The 26,629-nt window shown below is 29.0% G+C and overlaps 1 protein-coding gene across 1 annotated transcript; it reads left to right on the forward strand.

The window, feature by feature from the left end:
- The first annotated feature begins 503 nt into the window (after positions 1 to 503).
- On the forward strand, positions 504 to 24,363 carry LOC119611643 (guanine nucleotide-binding protein G(q) subunit alpha-like). Its single transcript, XM_037967290.1, is given in 11 exon segments — positions 504 to 851; positions 11,568 to 12,480; positions 12,560 to 12,744; positions 14,310 to 14,464; positions 14,638 to 14,766; positions 15,337 to 15,465; positions 15,731 to 15,860; positions 15,922 to 16,075; positions 19,160 to 19,244; positions 19,246 to 19,265; positions 24,173 to 24,363. Coding segments are annotated over 10 exon segments (1,188 nt in total). The 5' UTR covers positions 504 to 851; positions 11,568 to 12,362; the 3' UTR covers positions 24,256 to 24,363.
- Positions 24,364 to 26,629: the final 2,266 nt, after the last annotated feature.

Below are 26,629 nucleotides of genomic sequence, written 5' to 3' on the forward strand. Positions count from 1 at the left end.
AAAACGGTAAATTCTCCCCTCCGCAAAAAAGTGTGTTAAAAAAAAACAAAATGTCACTTTAATGTTTACTTTATTGTGCTAGTCGATAAAACAGTGTGTATTAAGCTCTCATTAAAATAATTTTAAACTAATGTCACGCAATTTTATATTCTTAAAAAATGTTTATCTTATTTGTTCACAAATTAATTGCCAAGTATTAAATCGTAAAATTTAACTTTATAATATAATGAGAAAGTTGCAATGCAACAGCAATATTAAAAATACATAATTATTTTAAAAAACATAACCCCAAAATACCTATCGGTGCAACTAAATGCCAGAATATTTTTGTAATTTTCCTTCTCTTAATTCTTACAGATTATTGTAGTTTTTTTTTCTTCAGGGATTTGTATTCACTATAATTAAAAAAGAAAACAACTAAACAATAATACCAATAAACAAAAAAGAAATATTAAACTAGAAAAGCAAAATAATTCTTCTTTTTTTACTAATACCCCATACAGAATTCTTATGTCTAAAATCAAATTTTTATCTAAATGTGCAAATAAAAAAACATCATTGTCATTCGATTTACATTGTATATTGTGGTAACGGTGAAAAAAAGTTATAACTTAAAAGAATAATAAACGGCAAGTAGCAGCAGCATCCATTGTACTAAGTAAGCAGTAGCATAAACACCAACAACAACAAATATAAAAACAAATTAGAACAACAACAAGAAAAAGAAAATTGCAGCAGCACCTTTTTTATACCAATTTTTTATAATTTTTAAGTTATATTAAAACGTTAAAGAAAAAAATTGTAACTTAAACGGATACAAAAACAAATACAAAACCGCTTCGTTTATAACGGTAAGTAAATAGCTAAACATTTACCCTTATTATGTACCTATACGAACTAAATTTAAAAAGTTTATATTTATTGTTTTTATTATACATACCTATTTGTTTTAACAAAAAATATGAGTCATTTATTTACATACATATCTATTTTTCCTGTCCACTTGAATAATCCTTATTGCTATTATGAATTCCTTTAAGATGAACTTGAAATTAAACTGTTAATACCCAAGAAATGAAGAAGTGTAGATAAGTATTTTCGATCACAATCTAGCACTGAATTAGTCCACTTATTCCACTTATTATTCTTAGCATTTACATGTAAATGTAACTTAGCTCAAAACTTGATCAACTATTTACTGGAATCATCTGCCTGACTTAGTCATTCCATTGTTTTCATCTTCTCGATCCAATTGACTACTATGATTACTCTTGCAATTCGATTCGGAAGTATAAATGTTCGAATTTGTATGTTAAATGCATTGTGTTTCGTAAGTTTTTTCATTCGAATCAAAATACGGAGGAAACTTCCTGGTCTGTTGGGCTATGACCTATTAAACTCCTAACAGTATTGAATCCTATTAGTATTGTAGCTTTATCTTGGAATTTTGCCTATGTGATCTTGGACATGTTGCTATTCGCCGAACTCTTGCTTAGTAGACACTACTGAAATCATTTATAGATGATCTTAACATATTGCTGACATTACTTCATGTCCTTTCAAAGATCTGTGATATGCAAGCAAGATAGATAGATTGATAGATAGATAGATAGATAGATAGATAGATAGATAGATAGATAGATAGATAGATAGATAGATAGATAGATAGATAGATAAGATAGATAGATAGATAGATAGATAGATAGATAGATAGATAGATAGATAGATAGATAGATAGGATAGATAGATAGATAGATAGATAGATAGATAGATAGATAGATAGATAGATAGATAGATAGATAGATAGATAGATAGATAGATAGATAGATAGATAGTAGATAGATAGATAGATAGATAGATAGATAGATAGATAGATAGATAGATAGATAGATAGATAGATAGATAGATAGATAATAGATAGATAGATAGATAGATAGATAGATAGATAGATAGATAGATAATAGATAGATAGATAGATAGATATATAGATAGATAGAATAGATAGATACATAGATAGATGATAGATAGATAGATAGATAGATAGATAGATAGATAGATAGATAGATAGATAGATAGATAGATAGATAGATAGATAGATAGATAGATAGATAGATAGATAGATAGATAGATAGATAGATAGATAGATAGATAGATAGATAGATAGATAGATAGATAGATAGATAGATAGATAGATAGATAGATAGATAGATAGATAGATAGATAGATAGATAGATAGATAGATAGATAGATAGATAGATAGATAGATAGATAGATAGATAGATAGATAGATAGATAGATAGATAGATAGATAGATAGATAGATAGATAGATAGATAGATAGATAGATAGATAGATAGATAGATAGATAGATAGATAGATAGATAGATAGATAGATAGATAGATAGATAGATAGATAGATAGATAGATAGATAGATAGATAGATAGATAGATAGATAGATAGATAGATAGATAGATAGATAGATAGATAGATAGATAGATAGATAGATAGATAGATAGATAGATAGATAGATAGATAGATAGATAGATAGATAGATAGATAGATAGATAGATAGATAGATAGATAGATAGATAGATAGATAGATAGATAGATAGATAGATAGATAGATAGATAGATAGATAGATAGATAGATAGATAGATAGATAGATAGATAGATAGATAGATAGATAGATAGATAGATAGATAGATAGATAGATAGATAGATAGATAGATAGATAGATAGATAGATAGATAGATAGATAGATAGATAATAGATATATAGATAGATAGATAGATAGATAGATAGATAGATAGATAGATAGATAGATAGATAGATAGATAGATAGATAGATAGATAGATAGATAGATAGATAGATAGATAGATAGATAGATAGATAGATAGATAGATAGATAGATAGATAGATAGATAGATAGATAGATAGATAGATAGATAGATAGATAGATAGATAAATAGATAGATATATAGATATATAGATAGATAGATAGATAGATAGATAGATAGATAGATAGATAGATAGATAGATAGATAGATAGATAGATAGATAGATAGATAGATAGATAGATAGATAGATAGATAGATAGATAGATAGATAGATAGATAGATAGATAGATAGATAGATAGATAGATAGATAGATAGATAGATAGATAGATAGATAAATAGATAGATATATAGATATATAGATAGATAGATAGATAGATAGATAGATAGATAGATAGATAGATAGATAGATAGATAGATAGATAGATAGATAGATAGATAGATAAATAGATAGATTAGGTTAGTCAGGTTTTGCAGTGTCATTAAGATGATTCTTATTATCATTATTTTTGATTGGTACAATTATCAGTACAAAGAGCATCCCTATATTAATGATGTTGGGTTTAAAAAATAAGCTGATTTATCTTCAAATCGCTACCACATTCATCATCACATCAAATCTTTTATATATTATTTAGCGCATAGTTTATATTTTATTTAATAAAGATAACATTTGCGAGATAATTTTAGATTTGTTATCGTCTAAAAATAAAGAATACTTTTTTTTTGCATTTCAGAGAATTTCAGTGCAAATTACTTTATAAAATATAGTTTTAGAATTTTTTTGTAGTTTTCTAAAACAATTGAAAAAAGACTAAAATTTGTATTCATTCTAATAACCTGTAGCTTTTCCATATTAGATGAACTCCGCAGAATCATTTTAACTAAATCTTTCCTATATAAAATTTGACAAGGAATAATTATTTGTTTAAATGATTAATTGCTGAATCTAATTCTAATTACTTTAAATCTTTTTAAAGAAGAATAATTTTTGTCTATAAAAGATGATGAAAGTCTCGTAGACCCACTAAAATGTATACATTCTTAAAACTTAATAGTTTCTAAAGTAATCTTACAATGTCAGTCTGTCGATCCATCTGTTGAAAACAAAATTGTCCACAAAGGTTCTCTATCGATGAAGTTTGAAACTTACTATTACACTATTACAAACAAGGAAATATTTAAAATTAAATTAAATTATACTTCTTTAACCAGTCTCCTTTGTTTTTTTTTTTTTTTTTTTTGTTAATTATATTAATTAAATGTGTGGTTTTTAAACAGTTCAAATTAATATACACAATTTTCACAATGATTTGTTAAAAAAAAATTACTGATAATAATGTTTACATATTGAGTCACTTTTAACCGCAAAATATAAAGTTGTCATTTTAGTACTGGTATTTGTTAGAATAATTAAAATATATATTTTTAATTATTATATTAATTTTCATTTCTGAATACAGTTTTCGTATAGGAAGAAAGTGTTTTCACTTTTGAAGACACTTTTCGTATAGAAAAGTATCTTTATTAGGATGAAAAGTGACTTCATTATAAGTATCTTTAATTTATTATTTAATTCACTTTTACTTCCTTATACATAAATACATATTGGCAATAGTTAAGACATTGCCATCAATTATTAAACAAAAAACATAAATGAGTAGCCATTGAATGTCACGAGTTTGTTCTAAAAAAGCTTAAGATTTTTCTTTATATAATTTTTTTTTTTTTTCTGAATCAATATTTTAATATTAATGTACAGTATTAAAAGTATTTACATTTCTTTATACATATGTATATAGTATGTACCTACCTGTTTACGAAAAAAACAATGTTTTGTAAACATTTTGTTTTGTGGCTTGAAATAAAAACAAAATAGAAAATGTTTTCGATTTTTTTAATGTATACGTTAATTAGATTTCAAATGCAATGTTTTAATGCGCCTGGAAGTAGTTGTTATTAATATAGAGTTATATTCAAATAGAAATCAGCAATACATCTTTTAGTACTATTGTTTTGGAAGATAAAAAACTGTAATAATTTCAAATATTAAAGCAGAACATTAATATTATTTTACTTTGTAAATACTTAGGTTTCTAAACAGGAATTTATTTGTACAATAAGTTTATTGTAGAATTTTTACATATACCATACAATTATAACAAGTTATTTATTGTCTTAATGATAGAATAACTAAAAGACAATTAGGGAAACATATAAAACTGTAGGTATGTCCATATTTCCTATAAATAAGTATGTTACATACATATAGCTGAGCCGATTTTTAAATACTCTTGACATTAGAATACTTTAAAAGAAAATCATTATTGTTTAACGTTTTACTTTATAAAGGTCTTTGAAATTCATTTCATAGTATGAACAAACTAGAGGTCATCATTAACAGTAGTATTGTATTAGTTTGTTACCGTAAGGGTTTCCAGTAGGTAGGGTGCATTTTGTTTCTGGACTTTCTCGATTTGTTTCACAATACATTTACATTTTGAAACGTTAGTCTTTTCTATTTAATCTTTAAGTTATAAACTGTTTAAGAATGTTCGTAAACTATTCATTATTTATTAAACTAAACGTTCTGTCGACTAAGAAGATCTGATTTTCGTATAAAGCACAAAAAATTTAAATTTGGGATAGAAAAAGATGTTGAAGGCAGATTCCTAAAAGTTCTCGTCTAGAGATAAACTCCTTTCGGCCCAGTCGGATGTAAGGAGACGGTTTGATGCTGCCTTCAACCCGGTTAACGTTCAAAATAATGATTAGTCGACTACAACATCAACCTGCCTAAGGACAGAGAAGGTGAAACCGCGATAACCAAGGAGGTCATGTCTTTCGTGCGAGATACGGAGGTTAAAGCAGCCAAGCCAAGACATCAGTGAAGGCTAAGAATACAGTTGAACTTCCGGCTGGCTCTCCTATTGATCTCTATAAGGTAAGAAAAATACTTCTGGCACTGACCAGTCTTCCAAGCAGGTGGTGACAAAGTCGCCGAGCACTGTGAAGGGATCGTGTACAACTCCGGCTGGCGCTTCTTGGTGTTCTTAAAACATAAAACTGAAAATGTAGCTATGTTAATCCAGAGAAAAATTTTTTGGTAATACTTACATGCTGACATTACTGTCAACAGTGACAGTTTGAATTCCAACATGCATCATTGTGAGGCTGCTTTTGCGCATTAGCAATTTTGATCAACGATTCGAAGACGATCCTATGACCTAAAAGTCATAGCAAGGCGGCCAAGACATCAGGGAAGGCTAAGAATACAGTTGAACTTCCGGCTGGCTCTACTATTGATCTCTATAAGGATATCGGAAAGGGAAATGATTCTGGCAGTGACCAGTCTTCGAAGCAGGTGGTAACAAAGTCGCCGAGCACTGTGAAGAGATCGTGTACAACTCCGGCTGGCGCTTCTTGGAGTTCTTAAAACCTAAAATTGTCAAATGTAGCGATATTAATCCAGAGACAAAGCTTGAGGTAATACATACATGCTGACATTACTGTCAACAGTGACAGTTTGAATTCCAACATGCATCATTGTGAGGCAGCTTTTGCGCATTAACAATTTTGATCAACGATTCGAAGACGATTCTATGACCTAAAAGTCATAGCAAGGCGGCCAAGACATCAGGGAAGGCTACGAACACAGCTGAACTTCCAGCTGGCTCTCCTATTGATCTCTTTAAGGATGTCGGTAAGGATAATGCCTCTGGCCGTGACCAGTCTTCCAAAATGGTGGTGTCTGGCGCGTTTTTGGAGTTCTTAAAACATAATATTGACAAATGTAACGATATTAATCCAGAGGCAAAGCTTGAGTTAATACATGCTGACATTATGGTCAATAGACATAATAGTCAATATTTTGGATTCCAACCTGCATTATTGTGGGGCAGCTTTTGCGTAATGGCAAACTTTATTCATCGATTCAAAGATGGATGTAGCACTTATCCAGGAACCATGGAATAATAACAATATGCTAGATGGTTTAAGTGTCAATGGATACTCCTCATTTGTCCCGTCATCTACTTATATCCTGGAAAAGAACAAATTATTATTAAGAATTTATTTATTTCTATTTCAAATGATAAGGTTTTCTGATTTAAAAGAATTTATTCGAAATATCTATCATTTTTAAATGTTAGAATGTGGCCCTTGATGATATTTATGTCGATACATAGTACAATTTATCATACGTATTAGGCGTAATCTCGTAGTAATAAGTGTCGAAAGGTTCCATCCATATAGAGCATTTGTTTCATATTTTTATGAATTAGTTTCATATTTTAAAACTATTATCAATTAGTGTGGAAAACTAAAAGTTTGCTGACACAATGAAAATCTTTCTAATGCTTAATATTTGACCTCCTCGTCCTCTTCTTTGCCGAGGAAAATTAATCTAATTCCATTATAGCTAAATCCATATCTATTCATATTCGCACACTTCCCTTTTTACTAGAAATACAAACTACTTTTTGGTGTGAGTGTAAAATTTTTACCATCGAGGTCTACCCACTACTATGAAGTTTAAAGACAATTGGATTATCGTACAATATCTAATGTCGTCACACTTGACACTGTGTAGTAAAAGTTGTAGTATAGTATAATTTCCAATAAATAAATATTATGACCATAAAAAAACAACTACAGAAAACTGTTCAACCGTTCAAGGGTAGGAGAAGAAGGAGGAGGAGGCGGGTGAAATGGTCGAGAAATACAGTAGTACAAAATGATACAATTGAGAAGCCTTAGATTCGTACTTTGTTGTCTTAGCTGGAATATAATAGTACTACAACCTTAGGGCAGAAAGAACGAAGAAAGTGATAAACCAAAATCGGTAAACTATGACTAAGAGAAATATAGTTGTATATATTAACAGATTGTTTGGAAATTTTTCAGTTTTGTGTTTTATATTGCGGAGGTCTATTTAAAAATTTATTGGAAGAATAGGAATAGTCTAAAGACATTTACTACCAAACACGGGAATAGTTTTACAATAGTCATCAGTCAATATCGTTGTACGGATATGAATAGCGGTGGTCGTGATTTATTTTTTATTCAAATAAAATAGAGAGAATTTTTTCAAAAAATATTTAACAAAAACAAAAATTATACAAAAAGGTGAATTTTGTTAAAAATATTATCAAAATAAAATATTACTTTGTTATTGTTTTACAAACTAAAATTGAAACAAATCAATTTAAAGAAGTGTTATAATAATAATATAATAAATTGGATTTAAACTATTTATAAAAATTTTAACTTATTTTAATATTCTTTTAACTTTTTTTTATAAAACATTCATAACAAATAGTTGTGTCAAATAAAATTTTTAACTTTATAAGAAAAATTTATTTATAATTAAAATTTAAAGAATTTTACTTTTACGTTTTCATGGGAAAATCACTTTACATTTTAAAATCTATTTAAATCGTTTGGAATATTTAAACAAAAATCAATAGTTTGCTTTTTGGAATAATCTGGACAATTCTTTGGCTTATTTTGAAAACTACGCATAACGTTTTATTTTTCGTTTTAACGAATATTCGTTAAACAATCAATATTTAAAATTCCCAAGGAAATAGAAATTCATAATTATTTTTCTTTTTTTCTAAGATTTTCTTTCTCCACACTAGTTTTGGTAGTTTGCTAAGCTGGCGATTTAGAAAAACTACGTATTTCCTTAATTTAATTATTGAATTATGGTATATGGAGAGAAAATATTTATGACAAAATAAGTTTTGTTATTCAAGCGTTAAGTCTAAGCCATTCACAGATAAATGTTTAAATTTAATTTCTAAGTAACCTGTATTAGAGCGGGGTTTAGCGACAAAGATCTTTGTATTTATAATAATTTATCATTGATTTATAAAACAAAATTAAAATATATATAGAAATATGTTGAAGATGCAATCACAAATAAAATTTTAATTTCCTTTTCATAATAAATTGCAGATTAAAGATAACACAGGCCAACAAAATTTGAAAAAAGTCAAAGGGCTGTTATTAAACTAAAGACCAGACTAACGATTAGACTATATACTAGACTATAGACTAGAATATATAACAACTATAGATTAGACTATAGACTAGAATATAAATTAGACTATAGACTAGAATATAGACTAGGCTATTGACTAAACTATAGACTAAATTTAAGCCAGATTATTTATACGCTATTGACTAAACTATATACTAGACTATTGGCTAGATTATAGGCTTTAGACTTGAATATAAACTAGACCATAGACTAGACTATAAACTAGAATACAAACTAAACCATAGACTAGACTATAGAATAGACTAGAGACTAGACTATAGACTAGACTATAGACTAGACTATAGACTAGACTATAGACTAGACTATAGACTAGACTATAGACTAGACTATAGACTAGACTATAGACTAGACTATAGACTAGACTATAGACTAGACTATAGACTAGACTATAGACTAGACTATAGACTAGACTATAGACTAGACTATGGACTAGACTATAGACTAGACTATAGGCTAGACTATAGACTAGACTATAGACTAGACTATAGACTAGACTATAGACTAGACTATAGACTAGACTATAGACTAGACTATAGACTAGACTATAGACTAGACTATAGACTAGACTATAGACTAGACTATATACTATAGACTAGACTATAGGCAAGACTATAGACTAGACTATAGGCAAGACTATAGACTAGACTATAGGCAAGACTATAGACTAGACTATAGGCAAGACTATAGACTAGACTATAGACTAGACTATACACTAGACTATAGACTAGACTATAGACTAGACTAGACTAGACTAGACTAGACTATAGACTAGACTATAGACTAGACTATAGACTAGACTATAGACTAGACTATAGACTAGACTATAGACTAGTCTATAGACTAGACTATAGACTAGGCTATAGACTAGGCTATAGACTAGAATATAGACTAGAATATAGACTAGACTATAGACTAGACTATAGACTAGACTATAGACTAGACTGTGGACTAGACTATAGACTAGACTATAGACTAGACTATAGACTAGACAATAGACTAGACTATAGACTAGACTAGACTATAGACGAGACTATAGACTAGACTATAGACGAGACTATAGACTAGACTATAGACTAGACTATAGACTAGACCATAGTAGACTATACTATAGACTAGACTATAGACTAGACTATAGACTAGACTATAGACTAGACTATAGACTAGACTATAGACTAGACTATAGACTAGACTATAGACTAGACTATAGACTAGACTATAGACTAGACTATAGACTAGACTATAGACTAGACTATAGACTAGACTATAGACTAGACTATAGACTAGACTATAGACTAGACTATAGACTAGACTATAGACTAGACTATAGACTAGACTATAGACTAGACTATAGACTAGACTAAGACTAGACTATAGACTAGACCATAGTAGACTAGACTATAGACTAGACTATAGACTAGACTATAGACTAGACTATAGACTAGACTATAGACTAGACTATAGACTAGACTATAGACTAGACTATAGACTAGACTATAGACTAGACTATAGACTAGACTATAGACTAGACTATAGACTAGACTATAGACTAGACTATAGACTAGACTATAGACTAGACTATAGACCAGACTATAGACTAGACTATAGACTAGACTATAGACCAGACTATAGACTAGACTATAGACTAGACTATAGACTAGACTATAGACCAGACTATAGACTAGACTATAGACTAGACTATAGACTAGACTATAGACTAGTCTATAGACTAGACTATAGACTAGACTATAGACTAGACTATAGACTAGACTATAGACTAGACTACAGACTAGACTATAGATTAGACTATAGACTTGACTATAGATTAGATATAGACTAGACTATAGACTAGACTATAGACTAGACTATAGACTAGACTATAGACTAGACTATAGACTAGACTATAGACTAGACTATAGACTAGACTAGAGACTAGACTATAGACTAGACTATAGACTAGACTATAGACTAGTCTATAGACTATAGGCTAGACTATAGACTAGACTATAGACTAGACTATAGACTAGACTATAGACTAGACTATAGACTAGACTATAGACTAGACTATAGACTAGACTATAGACTAGACTATAGACTAAACTATAGACTAGACTATAGACTAGACTATAGACTAGACTATAGACTAGACTATAGACTAGACTATAGACTAGACTATAGACTAGACTATAGACTAGACTATAGACTAGACTAATAGACTAGACTATATACTAGACTATAGACTAGACTATAGACTAGACTATAGACTAGACTAGACTATAGACTAGACTATAGACTAGACTAGATTTTAGTCTTAACTATATACTTTACTTGACTATATATTAGATTATAGCATTGAATTAAGACAATACTTTAGTATTGGGTACAGACTAGACTATAGCCTTGACTATAGAATATACTATATTTTTGACTATAGACTAGTGTAATCTACAGCATAGACTGTAGTATAAAATTTAGTTTTCTAAATTCTTTATAGATAAAACAATACTTACCGCAATCCTTTCAAAATGTAGGCTTTGGCCTCTGTGTTAAAAATTTGGCGGGCTATGTAATTATACTAAGAAAAGTCCACATCCCATATTTAATCTCTAAATATATAAACATAATATCATATAATTCTTATTCATCTACTTTTTTTAAATTTTCAGGAGCCAATTCAAAATTAAAAAAGGAAATATTTGACAGTGACGTTTTTTTGTACCATAAAACTCTATAAATCATCTCATACATCAATTACATAAACATTAAGGAACTCTGCAGCCTGGGTGTGTAGTGAGTGTGTAGCGTTTCGAATGGTTTGTCTATAATTGAATTCAAAACAAACAAAAAATTTAAACCAAAAAACTTTGTGGCATTTATGATCATTTCCATCTAATAGATTATTATAGTCTCTAAGATAAGATCTACGACAACGTCGACGATATCAATAAAACAGAAAACAATATTAGAAAATATAAAACCTAACAATTAGCAAACACCAATAACAGCAGGATATACAAAAAAACGGCAACAACAACATATGCATATAACAACTAAAAGAAGAATTTTTTTACAACCAGGATAAAAAAATTAAAACGAGGCAAAAGAAAAACACTGAATACGAAAGCCCACTCCAGCAAAGAAGGAAATGAAAATATAAAAACTAACTTACAATAAAAACGATAACCAGCCCTCAATAAATATATATTTAAAGCAGTTTTCTATAAATAAAATTCTAAAGACTATTTCTAAAACTTCTTACTTCGACTATTGTCACTACCAATAAACCACATTTATTTTTCCACCATCCAAGTAGTAGCAAAAGGCGGGAAATCATTGACATCATTTGACTTTGTTTCCTGCTTCAGTTGTTGTCTAGTAATTTTATTTTTCCAATATTTTTGAATAAAATTCATTCAACGTGTGGCGTTTAAGCAGCGTTAGCAGCTTTATATCTAGTTAGCATGGAGTGCTGTTTATCAGAAGAGGCCAAGGAACAGAAGCGTATCAATCAAGAAATCGAGCGACAATTACGTCGTGATAAGAGAGATGCGCGAAGGGAGTTGAAATTATTACTACTGGGTAAATAAACACTCCCCACATCAATATTAACTGAATAATTTTAAAACATGTTGTAAATTTTTTTGTTTTATTATCTTAGGTACTGGTGAATCCGGCAAATCCACATTTATTAAACAGATGCGTATTATTCACGGCAGCGGTTACTCAGATGATGACAAACGTGGTTATATTAAATTAGTGTTTCAAAATATATTCATGGCTATGCAGTCCATGATAAAAGCCATGGATATGTTAAGAATTTCATATGGCGCAGCTGATCATGCGGTAAGTAAAAATACTAATACATACATCATATCCAATTGCAATTTCTTTATAATTGTATTTTATAAGTTTCTAATAGCATTTCCAAAATTTCCGATTCGTAGACTATAGTCTAGACTATAGACTAGAATAAAGACTAGACAATAGACCAGACTATAGACTAGTAATATAGAATATACCATGGATATACACTACACCTAGACTATAGACTAGACTATAGACTAGACTATAGACTAGACTATAGACTAGACTAGACTATAGACTAGACTATAGACTAGACTATAGACTAGACTATAGACTAGACTAGACTATAGACTAGACTATAGACTAGACTATAGACTAGACTATAGACTAGACTATAGATTAGACTATAGACTAACTATAGATATAGACTAGACTATAGACTAGACTATAGACTAGACTAGATACTAGAATATAGACTAGACTATAGACTAGACTATAGACTAGACTATAGACTAGACTATAGACTAGACTATAGACTAGACTATAGACTAGACTATAGACTAGACTATAGACTAGACTATAGACTAGACTATAGACTAGACTATAGACTAGACTATAGACTAGACTATAGACTAGACTATAGACTAGACTATAGACTAGACTATAGACTAGACTAGACTAAAACTAGACTAGACTATAGACTAGACTAGACTAGACTATAGACTAGACTAGACTAGACTATAGACTAGACTATAGACTAGACTATAGACTAGACTAGACTATAGACTAGACTAGATTATAGACTAGACTAGACTATAGACTAGACTATAGACTAGACTATAGACTAGACTAGACTATAGACTAGACTATAGACTAGACTATAGACTAGACTATAGACTAGACTATAGACTAGACTATAGAGTAGATTATAGACTAGACTATAGACTAGACTATAGACTAGACTATAGACTAGACTATAGACTAGACTATAGACTAGACTATAGACTAGACTATAGACTAGACTATAGACTAGACTATAGACTAGACTATAGACTATACTATAGACTAGATTATAGACTAGACTATAGACTAGACTATAGACTAGACTATAGACTAGACTATAGACTAGACTATAGACTAGACTATAGACTAGACTATAGACTAGACTATAGACTAGACTATAGACTAGACTATAGACTAGACTATAGACTAGACTATAGACTAGACTATAGACTAGACTATAGACTAGACTATAGACTAGACTATAGACTAGACTATAGACTAGACTATAGACTAGACTATAGACTAGACTATAGACTAGACTATAGACTAGACTATAGACTAGACTAGACTATAGACTAGACTATAGACTAGACTATAGACTAGACTATAGTCTAGTCTATAGTACTAGACTTAGGACTATACTAGACGTTTAGACTAGATTATGGTAGACGAGATTATGGTGTTTACTTTAGTCTAGATTATAGAGTAAATTATAGTATTGCCTATTGTCTAAAAAAGAAACTTTTGAAATTCAATTGGAAATGGTGTTCAAATGTTTTAAATCCTTTAAAAATTTTATTTAATGGAATACACTTCTTCAGGAACTTGCTGAACTTGTTATGAGCATTGATTATGAAACAGTTACTTCATTTGAAGATCCATATTTGTCAGCCATAAAAACGCTGTGGGCCGATACTGGCATACAAGAATGTTACGATCGACGAAGAGAATATCAATTAACAGATTCAGCTAAATAGTAAGTTCAAATGTTTAAATATAAAACTAATTTAAAAAATAAAACCATTTATAATTAACAATAATAACGTATGGAATCTTTGACTGGAGGACCGTTTTCTTCTATCTTAGCATTATAACCAATCCTAAATATATATAATGTTATTTAAAAAAACAAATCTTCTACTACTTTAGTTACCTAATGGATCTTGATCGTGTGGCCCAACCTGATTATTTACCAAGTGTACAGGATATTTTACGTGTTCGTGTACCGACAACGGGGATTATTGAATATCCTTTTGATTTAGAAGAAATACGATTTAGGTATTTATTTTACGTGCCCTTTGTGTTCAAACGTTTTTTGCATGTTACTTCTTAATACTATATTCTTTAAACTAACAACTTTATGTATATTTCTAATACATATTTCTTTTAATTGTGCATGTTGTTTAACAAATGTTTTTTTTGTTTTGGTGATCGGTGATGTTTTTTTTTATTTATATACTTTTCTTAAACTTTTATCTTGTTATCATTTGCATGAAATTGTTGACAACAAATACAAATTAAGTCTCTAGGTATACGTTGTTTATTTAAGAAATATCTCTCTTTATATGAAAGCAATTTTCAAGATGACATTTAAGACTATCACAAAGGTTCATAAATAGCATTTTTATAAAAAAAAACATTTAGTGTTTGCTAAATATTAAGATTAAATGACGTAAAATTTAGCAAGTTTTTCAAAATGTGAGTTTTTGAGAGGTTCTATTTTTCGTTACTTGGGCGAAATCAATGAAATAGGACACTGACTTACCTTTACGCAAAAATAAAGTTTAATTTGACAAATTTTCTTAGTAACAGTTTTGTTATAATATTTATAATTTTAATTAATTATAGTTATTTAAGCGATCTTGATCGTATTGAAAAACCTGACTTTTTACCAACTGAGCAAGATATTCTACGTGCTCGTGTACCAACCACTGGTATATTGGAATACCCATTCGATTTGGATGGCATTGTATTTAGGTATCAAATCTATATAATACAAACAAACCTAAACTTCCTGATAGAATACTATCGCTAGAGCCAGTTTGATGAAAATGTATCATCAATTGTATAATGTCTAAATGTATGCCTTATACTAATTTAATTTTATTAAGTAAAATATTGCTTTAATTTCTTTAAGCATTCTATTATTGTTTGTAGCATTTGTACTTGTAATGTATTTTTTTCTAATTTTTCAAATAAATATTAATCAAATTTTCATTAAACTTTTACATGTAAACTATAGAATGGTAGATGTCGGTGGCCAGCGTTCCGAAAGAAGAAAATGGATTCATTGTTTTGAAAATGTAACATCAATCATATTTTTAGTGGCCCTATCGGAATATGATCAAATCTTATTCGAATCTGATAATGAGGTAAAGTTTTATCTTTTTCATATTCTTTCTTTTTATTATTAAAAAAAATATCTTTTTTTAGAATCGTATGGAAGAATCAAAAGCTTTATTTAGAACTATCATTACGTATCCCTGGTTCCAGAATTCATCAGTAATTCTTTTCTTAAATAAGAAAGACTTGTTAGAAGAAAAAATTATGTATTCGCATTTGGTAGATTATTTTCCTGAATATGATGGTAAGTTTTAATGTAATAAATTTTACACTACAAGGACAAAAACTAATGATCTATCAACACTATAGACTAGACTATAGACGAGACTACAGACCAGTCAGACAAAACTATAGACTAGACTACCGACTACACTTATAGACTAAACTACAGACTAGATTATAGACTACTCTACCGACCGGATTACAGACTAGACTACACTATATACGAGATTATAGACTACTCTACAGACTAAACTGCAGCCTAGACTACAGACTAGACTACAACCTAAACTATAGAACAGAGTACCCTATAGACTGCAGCCTAGACTTTAGACAGACTAGATTATAGACTAGACAACAGAGTACATTATAATATCATAGACTATAGACTAGATTATAGACTTGACTACAGACTTAACTATGGACTGGACTATACACTAGGCTATAGACTAGACTACAGATAAGATTATATACTAAACTATAGACTATACTATAGACTAGCCTAAATACTAGGCTGTAGACATGTTTATAGACTAGACTATAGACTAGACTACACACTAGACTATATACTAAACTATAGACTAGACTACAGACTAGAATAAAGCCTAGACTATAGAATAGACTACAGACTACAGCCTAGACTATAGACAAGACTACAGCCTAGACTAGACTACAGACTAGCTTATAGACTAGACTACAGACTAGACTACAGACTAGACTAAGGACTAGACTAAAGCATAGACTAAGGACTAGACTATAGCATAGACTATAGACTACACCATATAATAGACTAAAGACTAGACTACAGACAAGGCTATATACTAGACCACAGACTATACTATAGACTACACCAGACTATAGACTAGACTATATGCAGCACTACAGACTGGGTTATATACTACACTACAGACTAGACTACAGACTAGACTACAAACTAGAATATAGACTAAACTATATAATAGGCTACAGACTACATTATAGCCTAGACTATAGACTCGACTACAGATTACACTATCGACTAGACTACAGACTAAACTATAGACTAGACTACAGACTAGACAATCGGCCAGACTACAGACAAGTCTACGGACTAGAATATAGACTAGACTACAGCCTAGACTATAGCCTAGACTATATACTAGACTACAGACCATACTACAGCCTAGACTATATACTATTATTATAGACTAGACTTCATCCTAGCCTATAGACTAGACCACAGACTAGACTATATACTAGACTACCGACTAGAATATATACTAGACTATAGAATAGACTACAGCCTAGACTACAGCCTAGACTATAGAATTGACTACAGCCTATAGTCTAGTCTATAATCTATTTTATAGTCTATTCTATAGTCTAGGCGGTAGTCTAGTCTATAGTCTACGCTGTTGTCTAGTCTAGTCTATAGTCTAGTCTATAGTCTAGTCTATAGTCTAGTATATAGTCTAGTCTATAGTCTAGTATATAGTCTAGTCTATAGTCTAGTCTATAGTCTAGTATATAGTCTAGTCTATAATCTAGGCTGTAGTACAGTCTATAGTCTAGTCTATAGCCTAGATTACAGACTAGACTATAAACTAGACTATAAACTAGACAATAGAGTAGACTACAGACTAGACAACAGGCTAGACAACAGCCTAGACAATAGACTATACTACAGACTTGAATATAGACTAGACTACAGACTAGACTTTAGACTAGACTACAGACTTGACTATAGACTAGACTGTAGAATATACTATAACCTACACTATATACTAGACTTAAAACAAGACTAAAGACTAGTCTATAGACTAGACTATAGACTAGACTACAGACTAGACTACAGACTAGACTACAGACTATACTACAGACTACATACACTATAAACTGGAATATAAATTAGACTATAAACTTGAATATAAATTAGACTTTATATATACTAGACTACAGACTAGACAACATACTAGACTACATACTGGGGTATAGACTACACTATAGACTTGATAATATGCTGCACTATAGACTATACTATAGGCTAGAATATAGATCAGAATTTACACCAGGCTATAGACTAGTTCACATAAAGTCAAAATACTGGACTGTAGACTTGACTATAAACTAGACTATATATATACTAGACTATAGACTACCGACTAGACTACGGACTAGACTACAGACTAGGCTACAAACTGATATGATATGAATGATACTTTATTTTAAGTTTAAATCATATTTAAGTTATGTCTCTTTAAAATAAATTAAAATGTTATAATTTTTTTCAATTTATATTGACTATACTACAGACTACATAGACTATAAACTGGAATATAAATTAGACTATAAACTTGAATATAAATTAGACTTTATATATACTAGACTACAGACTAGACAAATACTAGACTACATACTGGGGTATAGACTACACTATAGACTTGATAATATGCTGCACTATAGACATACTATAGGCTAGAATATAGATCAGAATTTACACCAGGCTATAGACTAGTTCACATAAAGTCAAAATACTGGACTGTAGACTTGACTATAAACTAGACTATATATATACTAGACTATAGACTACCGACTAGACTACGGACTAGACTACAGACTAGGCTACAAACTGATATGATATGAATGATACTTTATTTTAAGTTTAAATCTATTTAAGTTATGTCTCTTTAAAATAAATTAAAATGTTATAATTTTTTCAATTTGATTTAATTGTTTTAATCTTATTAAAACAAAATGTTTTTTAATTTTTATTTAAAACTTATAATGGTCCTTTAAAGGTCCTAAATGCGATCATGCCGCTGCAAAACAATTTATATGAAAAAATATTTAGCAGCAAATCCTGATCCAGAACGTCAATGTTATTCTCATTTTACTACAGCCACAGGTTGTATACGATAATACACAAACTTATTATTTAAAATGCTCAAATTATAATTTTTGGTTGTAATCTACGTCTTGAATTCATAACATTGTGTCATAAGTTGTATGTGCTAGTTTAGTATATAATGTATAATAATGGAGTTATAAGAAAAATATTGCTAAACAGTATTGCTTGATTCGCTTTAAACATTTTGAACACTTTTTTTGTATTTTTTGAAAAATTATCTAGGCCCACAAAGAGATGCCATTGCCGCCCGTGAATTTATCTTACGTATGTTTGTGGATTTAAATCCAGATTCTGAGAAAATCATTATTCTCATTTACATGTGCTACAGGTAAGTTGGTATGTTTAGGAATTTTTACAAATTAGATTACAGAGCTTTTGTTGAAGGGATAATGTTCTTTCAGATGTTAATCAAGCTCTGTAATAACAAAATTGTTCTCTTATCAACCAGTGATTTGGTTATCAAGTACTGGTACAGAAATATCTTAAATATGTCTTTATTTTTAAGAATTGTATGAATGATTATGAGTACAAGTATGTGTGTTTGTATATATATATGGGTATGAGATTTTGATATCGTTATTCTCACTACAAAGTTGTGATCAAGTTTTGGTCAGGAAGCTAATAAAAACCAGGTATTTTTTAAACAATTTTTGTTTTCAATATTTTCATCATTCTATTCATATGTGTATTCTGCTAGTTTTATTTAGATTTTTGTTAACTTTGCTTTTGCAATATTTCTTTTGTTATTATAACTTCTTTTGTTTTCAAATAAATTCTAATTTTCTTTCTTAATTATTCTTTTTAAATCCCGACATATCTCAACAGATACTGAAAATATTAAACTTGTATTTTGCGCCGTAAAGATACAATTATGCAAAATGCTCTTAAAGAATTTAATTTGGGTTAAGTATACATATTGGCTGTTTGTTTTTATGTTCAATTTTATATTTCTTTCCTAATACTCCTTTCTACAAACTTACATAACGCATATAAATATATTGCGCCAGCCTTATTGGAATTTTTATGAACAACACGAAAAATATGAATAAAATGCAAAAAAAAAATAACATTACAAAAAAAAATGAAAAAATTATGTATTAATTATTATATTTTAATTAAATTTTAATTTTACTATATCATTTCGTAGAATCTTATAAATAAATTATTAAATAATTTTATGTGTTTTTATTATTTATAATATAATTAATCAGACGCCAACGGTTTAATTTAACTATGTTACTAACTACTAGATATTTTTGGTTGTTCTACTTCGTAAGAATGTTAAGGAAGCAAAGTTATCGACGACAAAGACAGCGATTTAGCTGTCCGTACTGTTACAAAACATCGAAAAATTTTTGGCAGATTTATGTTTAGAAACCCCAATGAATGAAAAAATTGAGACAAAATTCTTGTTCACTGTTCAAATATAATTTAAGCTCCTCTATCAGGCATGGAAAATTCAGTACATTAGTACTTTTTGATATCGAAAATACCGCGGTACCCCCACAACATTTTTCGTTCCGTTTTGTAACCAGTCCAAATAGTTGTCAATAAACTAGTCTGTAGTCTAGTCTTTAATTTCATGGCTATAGTCTACTCTATAGTCTAGCCTATAGTCTAGTCCATAGTCAAATCTATAGTATTATCTATATACACTTAAACCTCGTTTATATGCGAATTTGAATTAGTGCGGTTTCAAAATTCTAAAATTTTTCTTTGCAAAAATGATTTTAAGGAAGATTTTGGTCCACATACATCCAAAAAAAATTGATCAACAAAAGTACAAACTACTGATTTGTTACCAATTCCGGTTCGGATATATAAAGTATTGTTCAAATCCTTTGTACATGAAGAAATATTAAGTTTTATTTTATGAAATGTTGTATATTTTCTTCATTATTTGGAATTGGTATTATTTTGTTGTTTGTTTCCTTTATTTTTCTTTATTTTTATAATTTTAGTAAAGAATTAATTTTTTTGATTTTTTATATGCGATTTTGTTTGACTTTTATGGGAATAAGTTGAAAATGTGCGCCTTTTTATCTAAAACCCAATTAGTGGATTTTGTATGGAGCTAGTGTATCGTTTTGTGCGAATTTGAATTATGCACTTTTTTGCGAACGAATTAATCGCATAAAACGAGGTTTGAGTGTAGTTTAGTCTATAGTCCAGTCAGTTGTCTATTAATAATTTAGTCAATAGTCTATATAGTCTTGTTTATAGTCTAGACCAGACTAGAGACTAGAGTAGTCCATAGTCTAGTCTAGAGTAGTCTAGTCTATATAGTAGTCTATAGTCTTGTCTATGGAAAAGACCATTGTCTATTCTATAGAGTAGTCTAGCCTATAGTCTGGCCTATGTCTAGTCAATAGTCTAGTTAACAATTTAGTCAATAGTCTATATAGTCTTGTTTATAGTCTAGTCCACAGTCTAGTCTAGTCTATATAGTAGTCTATAGTCTTGTCTATAAAGTAGTCTATAGTCTTGTCTATGGAGAAGACTATTATCTAGTCTATAAAGTAGTCTAACCTGTAGTCTGGCCTATAGTCTAATCAATAGTCTAGTCTATAGTTCAGTAAATGGACTCGTCCATAGTTCAGTAAATGGACTGGTCCATAGTTCAGTCAATGGTCTAGTCTATAGGGTAGTGTATAGTCTAGTCTATTTAGTAGTCCATAGTCTATAGAGTAGCCTATAGTTTATTCTATAGAGTAGTCTAGTTTATGGACTAGACTATAAATAGCCTATAGTCTATAGGGTAGTCCATAGTCTAGTTTATATAGTAGCCTATACTTTAGTCTATAGAGTAGTCTATAGTCTAGTCTATAAACTAATCTATATTCTAGTCTATAGACTAGACTATTCTATATATAGACTAAACTGTAGGCTACTCTATAGACTAGACTATGGAATACTCTAGACTAGACCATTGACTGAACTATGGACCAGCCTATTTACTGGACTATGGACTATTGAATAGACTATAGGCTAGACTACTCTATAGACTAGACTATGGTATTCTCCATAGACAAGACTATAGACTACTTTGTAGACAAGACTATAGACTACTATATGGACTAGACTATATACTACTCTATAGACTAGACTATATACTACTCTATAGACCAGACTTGATTGTGGACTAGACTATGAATAAGACTATATAGACTATTGTCTATAGTCTAGCCTATAATCAAGTCAAGAGTATAATCAATAGTCTATAATATGTATAGGGTTTTCTACAGTCTTGTCCATAGTCCAGATAATGGTCTAGCCTATAGTCTAGTCTTTTACAGTTTAGTCTATAGTCTACCCTGTAGTCTATTCAATAGTATAGTCAATAGTTTAGACAATATTCTATATAGTCTTGTCTATAGTCTTGTTCATAGTGGCCTCCGGTAGGTTACTGGTTAGTGTTCGAGTCTGGTAGACCGGAGGTGGTGGGTTCGATTCCCACCTGAGGCACTGGTTAAGGAGCGCACAGCAGGCCCAATAGAGGCCTAGGTGTATTTCTTCGGATTTGATGTATGTATATATGTACATCTTCCATTCAAACTAAATACTAACTAACTAACTGTTCATAGTCAATTTTCTAGTCGATAGAGTCTATAGTCTAGTCTATGGAGTAGTCCATAGTCTATTCTATAGAGTAGCCTATAGTTTAGTTTATAGAGTAGCCTATAGTTTAGTCTATAGAGTAGCCTATAGTCTAGCCTATTATGAAGTCAATTGTCTATGGTATTTTCTACAGTCCAGTCCAGCCCATCAATGGTCTAGTCAATAGTACAGTGTTAGTCTTGTTAAGTATAAAGAGTAGTCTATTTTCTGGTCTATAGAGCAGTCTACATTATTGGAGTACAATGATAGTCCTATGTAATGCAGCATGAATGCATTATGTAATAACATGTTGTGGATCATGTAATCCCATTTTTTTAGCAAGAGAGTAGTAGATGTAAATGCATGTTAACCAGAAACTATAGCGAATGCAACTGATACGTTTGAAGTGAAAGATTAATAATTCATTATGACAAAGCTTGGTCACATATTACAATACCTGTTAAAAACTATTTAGAATGAAGTGGTTAGGAGATTTTGTCTAGCTCGTCTTAGAGTCCAGGCCTTGCCCTACTATTTGCTTCGATGTGGGATATGTCTCAGTTTAGAACAGAACAGACAATAGGCTTGATTTGTTCCCAGCAATTTTGAGGAACAGTTACCCCTAGTCAGCTGATTGCCTAACTGATTAGGCATTTCGACATAAGTTTTTCCAGCGAGGAAGTCAGTTAGTTGGAGACAGAAAGCTCGTCGAAAGGGTACAGTTTAGTTACGACTATATTCACTCTCGTTTAAAAAGATTACATTCGACGAAAGGAGAATTATAGCTACCCAGGTGGTTAGACGTTAGAGGAAATGTCTTTAATTTTCGGATGCATTTGGCTCTTTGTCAAATAGCTGCCTAGTTAAGTTTACTATAAAAGGGTTATATACCATAAGGTAATTTTCCCTTTAAGGATAAACAAAGAATCTACTTAGAAAGAAGACTCCATAACAAGAGAGAAAGATGAAAAAATAGTGAAATTAAAACCCCCTCAGATGAGTTAAAAGAAGAAAATGGACATAGATGGAAAACCTCCAATTTTCTATGATAGTAAACCTAGAAACATATAATCAGACATATTAGATCCTTATGAAATGAAAATGTATAAAAGAGAATTTGTTGGTACTTTATATTCTTCAATTGGTACTTTTGCATTGAAATTTGTAAAAGCGAGTTTCGCGTACTTTGCCGTCATTCAAACTTTTTTTAATTTTGCGAATTATTGAACCTAGAAACATAAAATCATAAATATAGGATCCTGATGGAATGAAAATTTATAGGAGTATACTTTTTGGAACCTTTTCAATTGGTACATTTTGATTTTTTAATATTAAACCTAGAAACATATAATTAAAAACGCATCGTTTTTATAAAAGGAGCCATTCTGATTTCAGAGATGTTAAAGTCGGAGGAACTGTCTTACTTCATAATTTTTCAAGCGTTTTAATGTGTGAATGATGTTATTTTAAAAATTATTCATTAACAATTATTAAATTTATCAAAGTACAAAAAGTTCGTAATAAAATTTGTTGTATAAACCTTTGATAAATTTAAAAATTGTTTAATATAATAAATATTTTTTGTGACAACTTTTAATATTAAATTCCTTTTTCTTTTTTTATTTCCCCCCAAACTAGATACGGAAAATATAAGATTTGTGTTTGCAGCTGTTAAGGATACGATTCTCCAATCAAATCTTAAGGAATATAACTTGGTCTAAACAGGTTTTAGGCAACAAAAGAACTAATTTTGTGATTTTATTAATTATGAATAAATTCCTTATAAACACACACACACATACACAAAAAAAAAGAAAATAAGTCAAAAGAAAATTATTAAGAAATAAATAAGAAAAAACCAAAAAATAAAATAAAACAAATATAATACAAAATTTCTTAAAAAACAAAAAATACCACAAAACGAAAAAAAATATTTATAAAAAATGGAAAAAAAAATATACTAATTAATAAATAATTAAAAATAAATAAAAAAAAACCAACCATTTTATAACGCTAATTATAACAAACAAATTATATACTTTATAACAAATTATATAAAAAAAAAAAAAAATATTTAAAAAAAATAAAATAATTAAAGTGTAAAATAAAAAAACTAATTAAGGGGTTTGAAAACAAAAACAACAAAACAAAACATCTTACGAAAAAGATTTACATAAAAATCCCTTAAAAAAAAAGAAAATAAAAAAATTATTTTTTTTTTTTTATAAAAACCACATTTTTATGAAGATCTTTATGGGTGGTACTACTATGATGACTAATTATAATTTATAAAATAATTATAATAAAATATATATTTATATAAAATTTAATTAAAAACAAACAAAAAAAAAATAGAAACAAAACACGCATACACAACCCAAAAATAAAAACAACAACATTTATTTGTAAATGTATAACTAATTTAATATAAAAAAAAAAACAAAAAATTATATAAATAAATGAAAAGAAAAACATAAAAATTTAACACACATACATTTAATGTAAAATTGAATTAAAAAAAGAAAACAACTACTCCAAACCCCTCCCCCTATAAACCCCTTTCATACAAACAAATTTCAACTAATTAAACAAAAATAATTCAATAAAATAACCGAAAACTTTTAAGAAAATTATAAAAAAAGTTTATAATAATAAAAAATAAAACAAACAATCTCCCCTAAAACATAAGTTTAATGAAATGAAAAAACATAATTTAAAACAAAAACAACAACTACGTCAAAAAGCACACAAAAACCTCACAAAAAAGCAGCATTACAAATCGCTGCCTTTTTTGTGCAAGTGTTTTGTTAAAACTAGCAGCAAAAAAAAAATTAATAAATTTAAACAATTGTCTTATTATTAACTACCCTATAAATTTATTTTAACTTTTAATTAAATAACCAGTAGAGAAAGTTCTTTTTTTATTATATTTAAATTTATAACAAATTTCTTTCAAATTTCTTACTTTTGCTTATGTTTTTGTGACTTTATAAAACAATTTATTTGAAATTATAACAAGTTATAAACCTTTAATAGTTATAGATAAGAGTGAAACCTCCACTCCTCCAGGTTTAAACTAACACTAGCTTGTTAATGCCAGGGACAATGAGAAAATTTAATTAGATTTTAAATAAATCGTTTAAAAAGTCACAACATTTAGTAATAAAAACTTTTTTTAATTCAAATTTTTTATATATATTTTTTTTAAATAATAAAGTAGTAACTTAATGTTTACGCTCTAAACATACAAGAAAAATGTATTATTGCAGCTGTAAAAGTCTCGCACAAATAGTTAATGTAATGCTTAAAAATAAGGTACCTTTAGTTAAACCAATAACGTACTTTTATTTTAAAAGGTACTTTTTTTTCCTATCAAAGCTTCAGTTTCTTTCTAACGTTTTCAAAACCATATTTGTTTTTGCTAAACCCACATTAAGAACATAACTTTTAAGCTTAACTTAAAGCTGACTTTTAATATAAATCTCTTAATAAAAGTATGAAATCATTTTTTCAAAAATTTTTTTTTTAATAAAATTTTATAATTAATAATTCTCTAAACATTTTTCTTCTTTAAAACATTTCTTTTTAAACGTATTTTTTTTTTAACAAAATTTTGCATTTAGAAAGTTTTTTTTTATAAAAAATTTATGACACAAAATTTCAAGTTTCAAAATTATTTAGTAAAATATTAAATTGTAATTAAATTGAATACCATAAATATTAAACAAAATTGTTATTTCGAATTTCCATAAAATTTTTTTATTTTATATTTTTTTAAATTTCATTTAGAAACTTATTCATAACAAGTTATCAAAGGTTTATAAAACAAATTTCTAAACAAAATTCATCCTATAAACCTTTGATAAGTGTTTAAGGATAAGATCCTTAGTTTTTCGAGTCGAAGATACACAATTATCTAATACCGCGGATCAACCCCTGCTTATTCGTTTCTGTTTCCCTGCTAAACTTAAAAGTACTAAAAGTGACTAAAAATTTAGTTTTGGACTTTTCATTGAACACAGGTTATGATTTAAAAACATGTTCTATACGATTTTCTTTAATTTGTTATATTCTAAAAAATTGTTTTATTTAAAT

The sequence above is a fragment of the Lucilia sericata genome, unplaced genomic scaffold (assembly GCF_015586225.1).
Source record: "Lucilia sericata isolate MDLA Ls3-8-SP2 unplaced genomic scaffold, ASM1558622v1 Contig001502F_arrow, whole genome shotgun sequence".
Lineage (NCBI taxonomy): Eukaryota > Metazoa > Arthropoda > Insecta > Diptera > Calliphoridae > Lucilia > Lucilia sericata.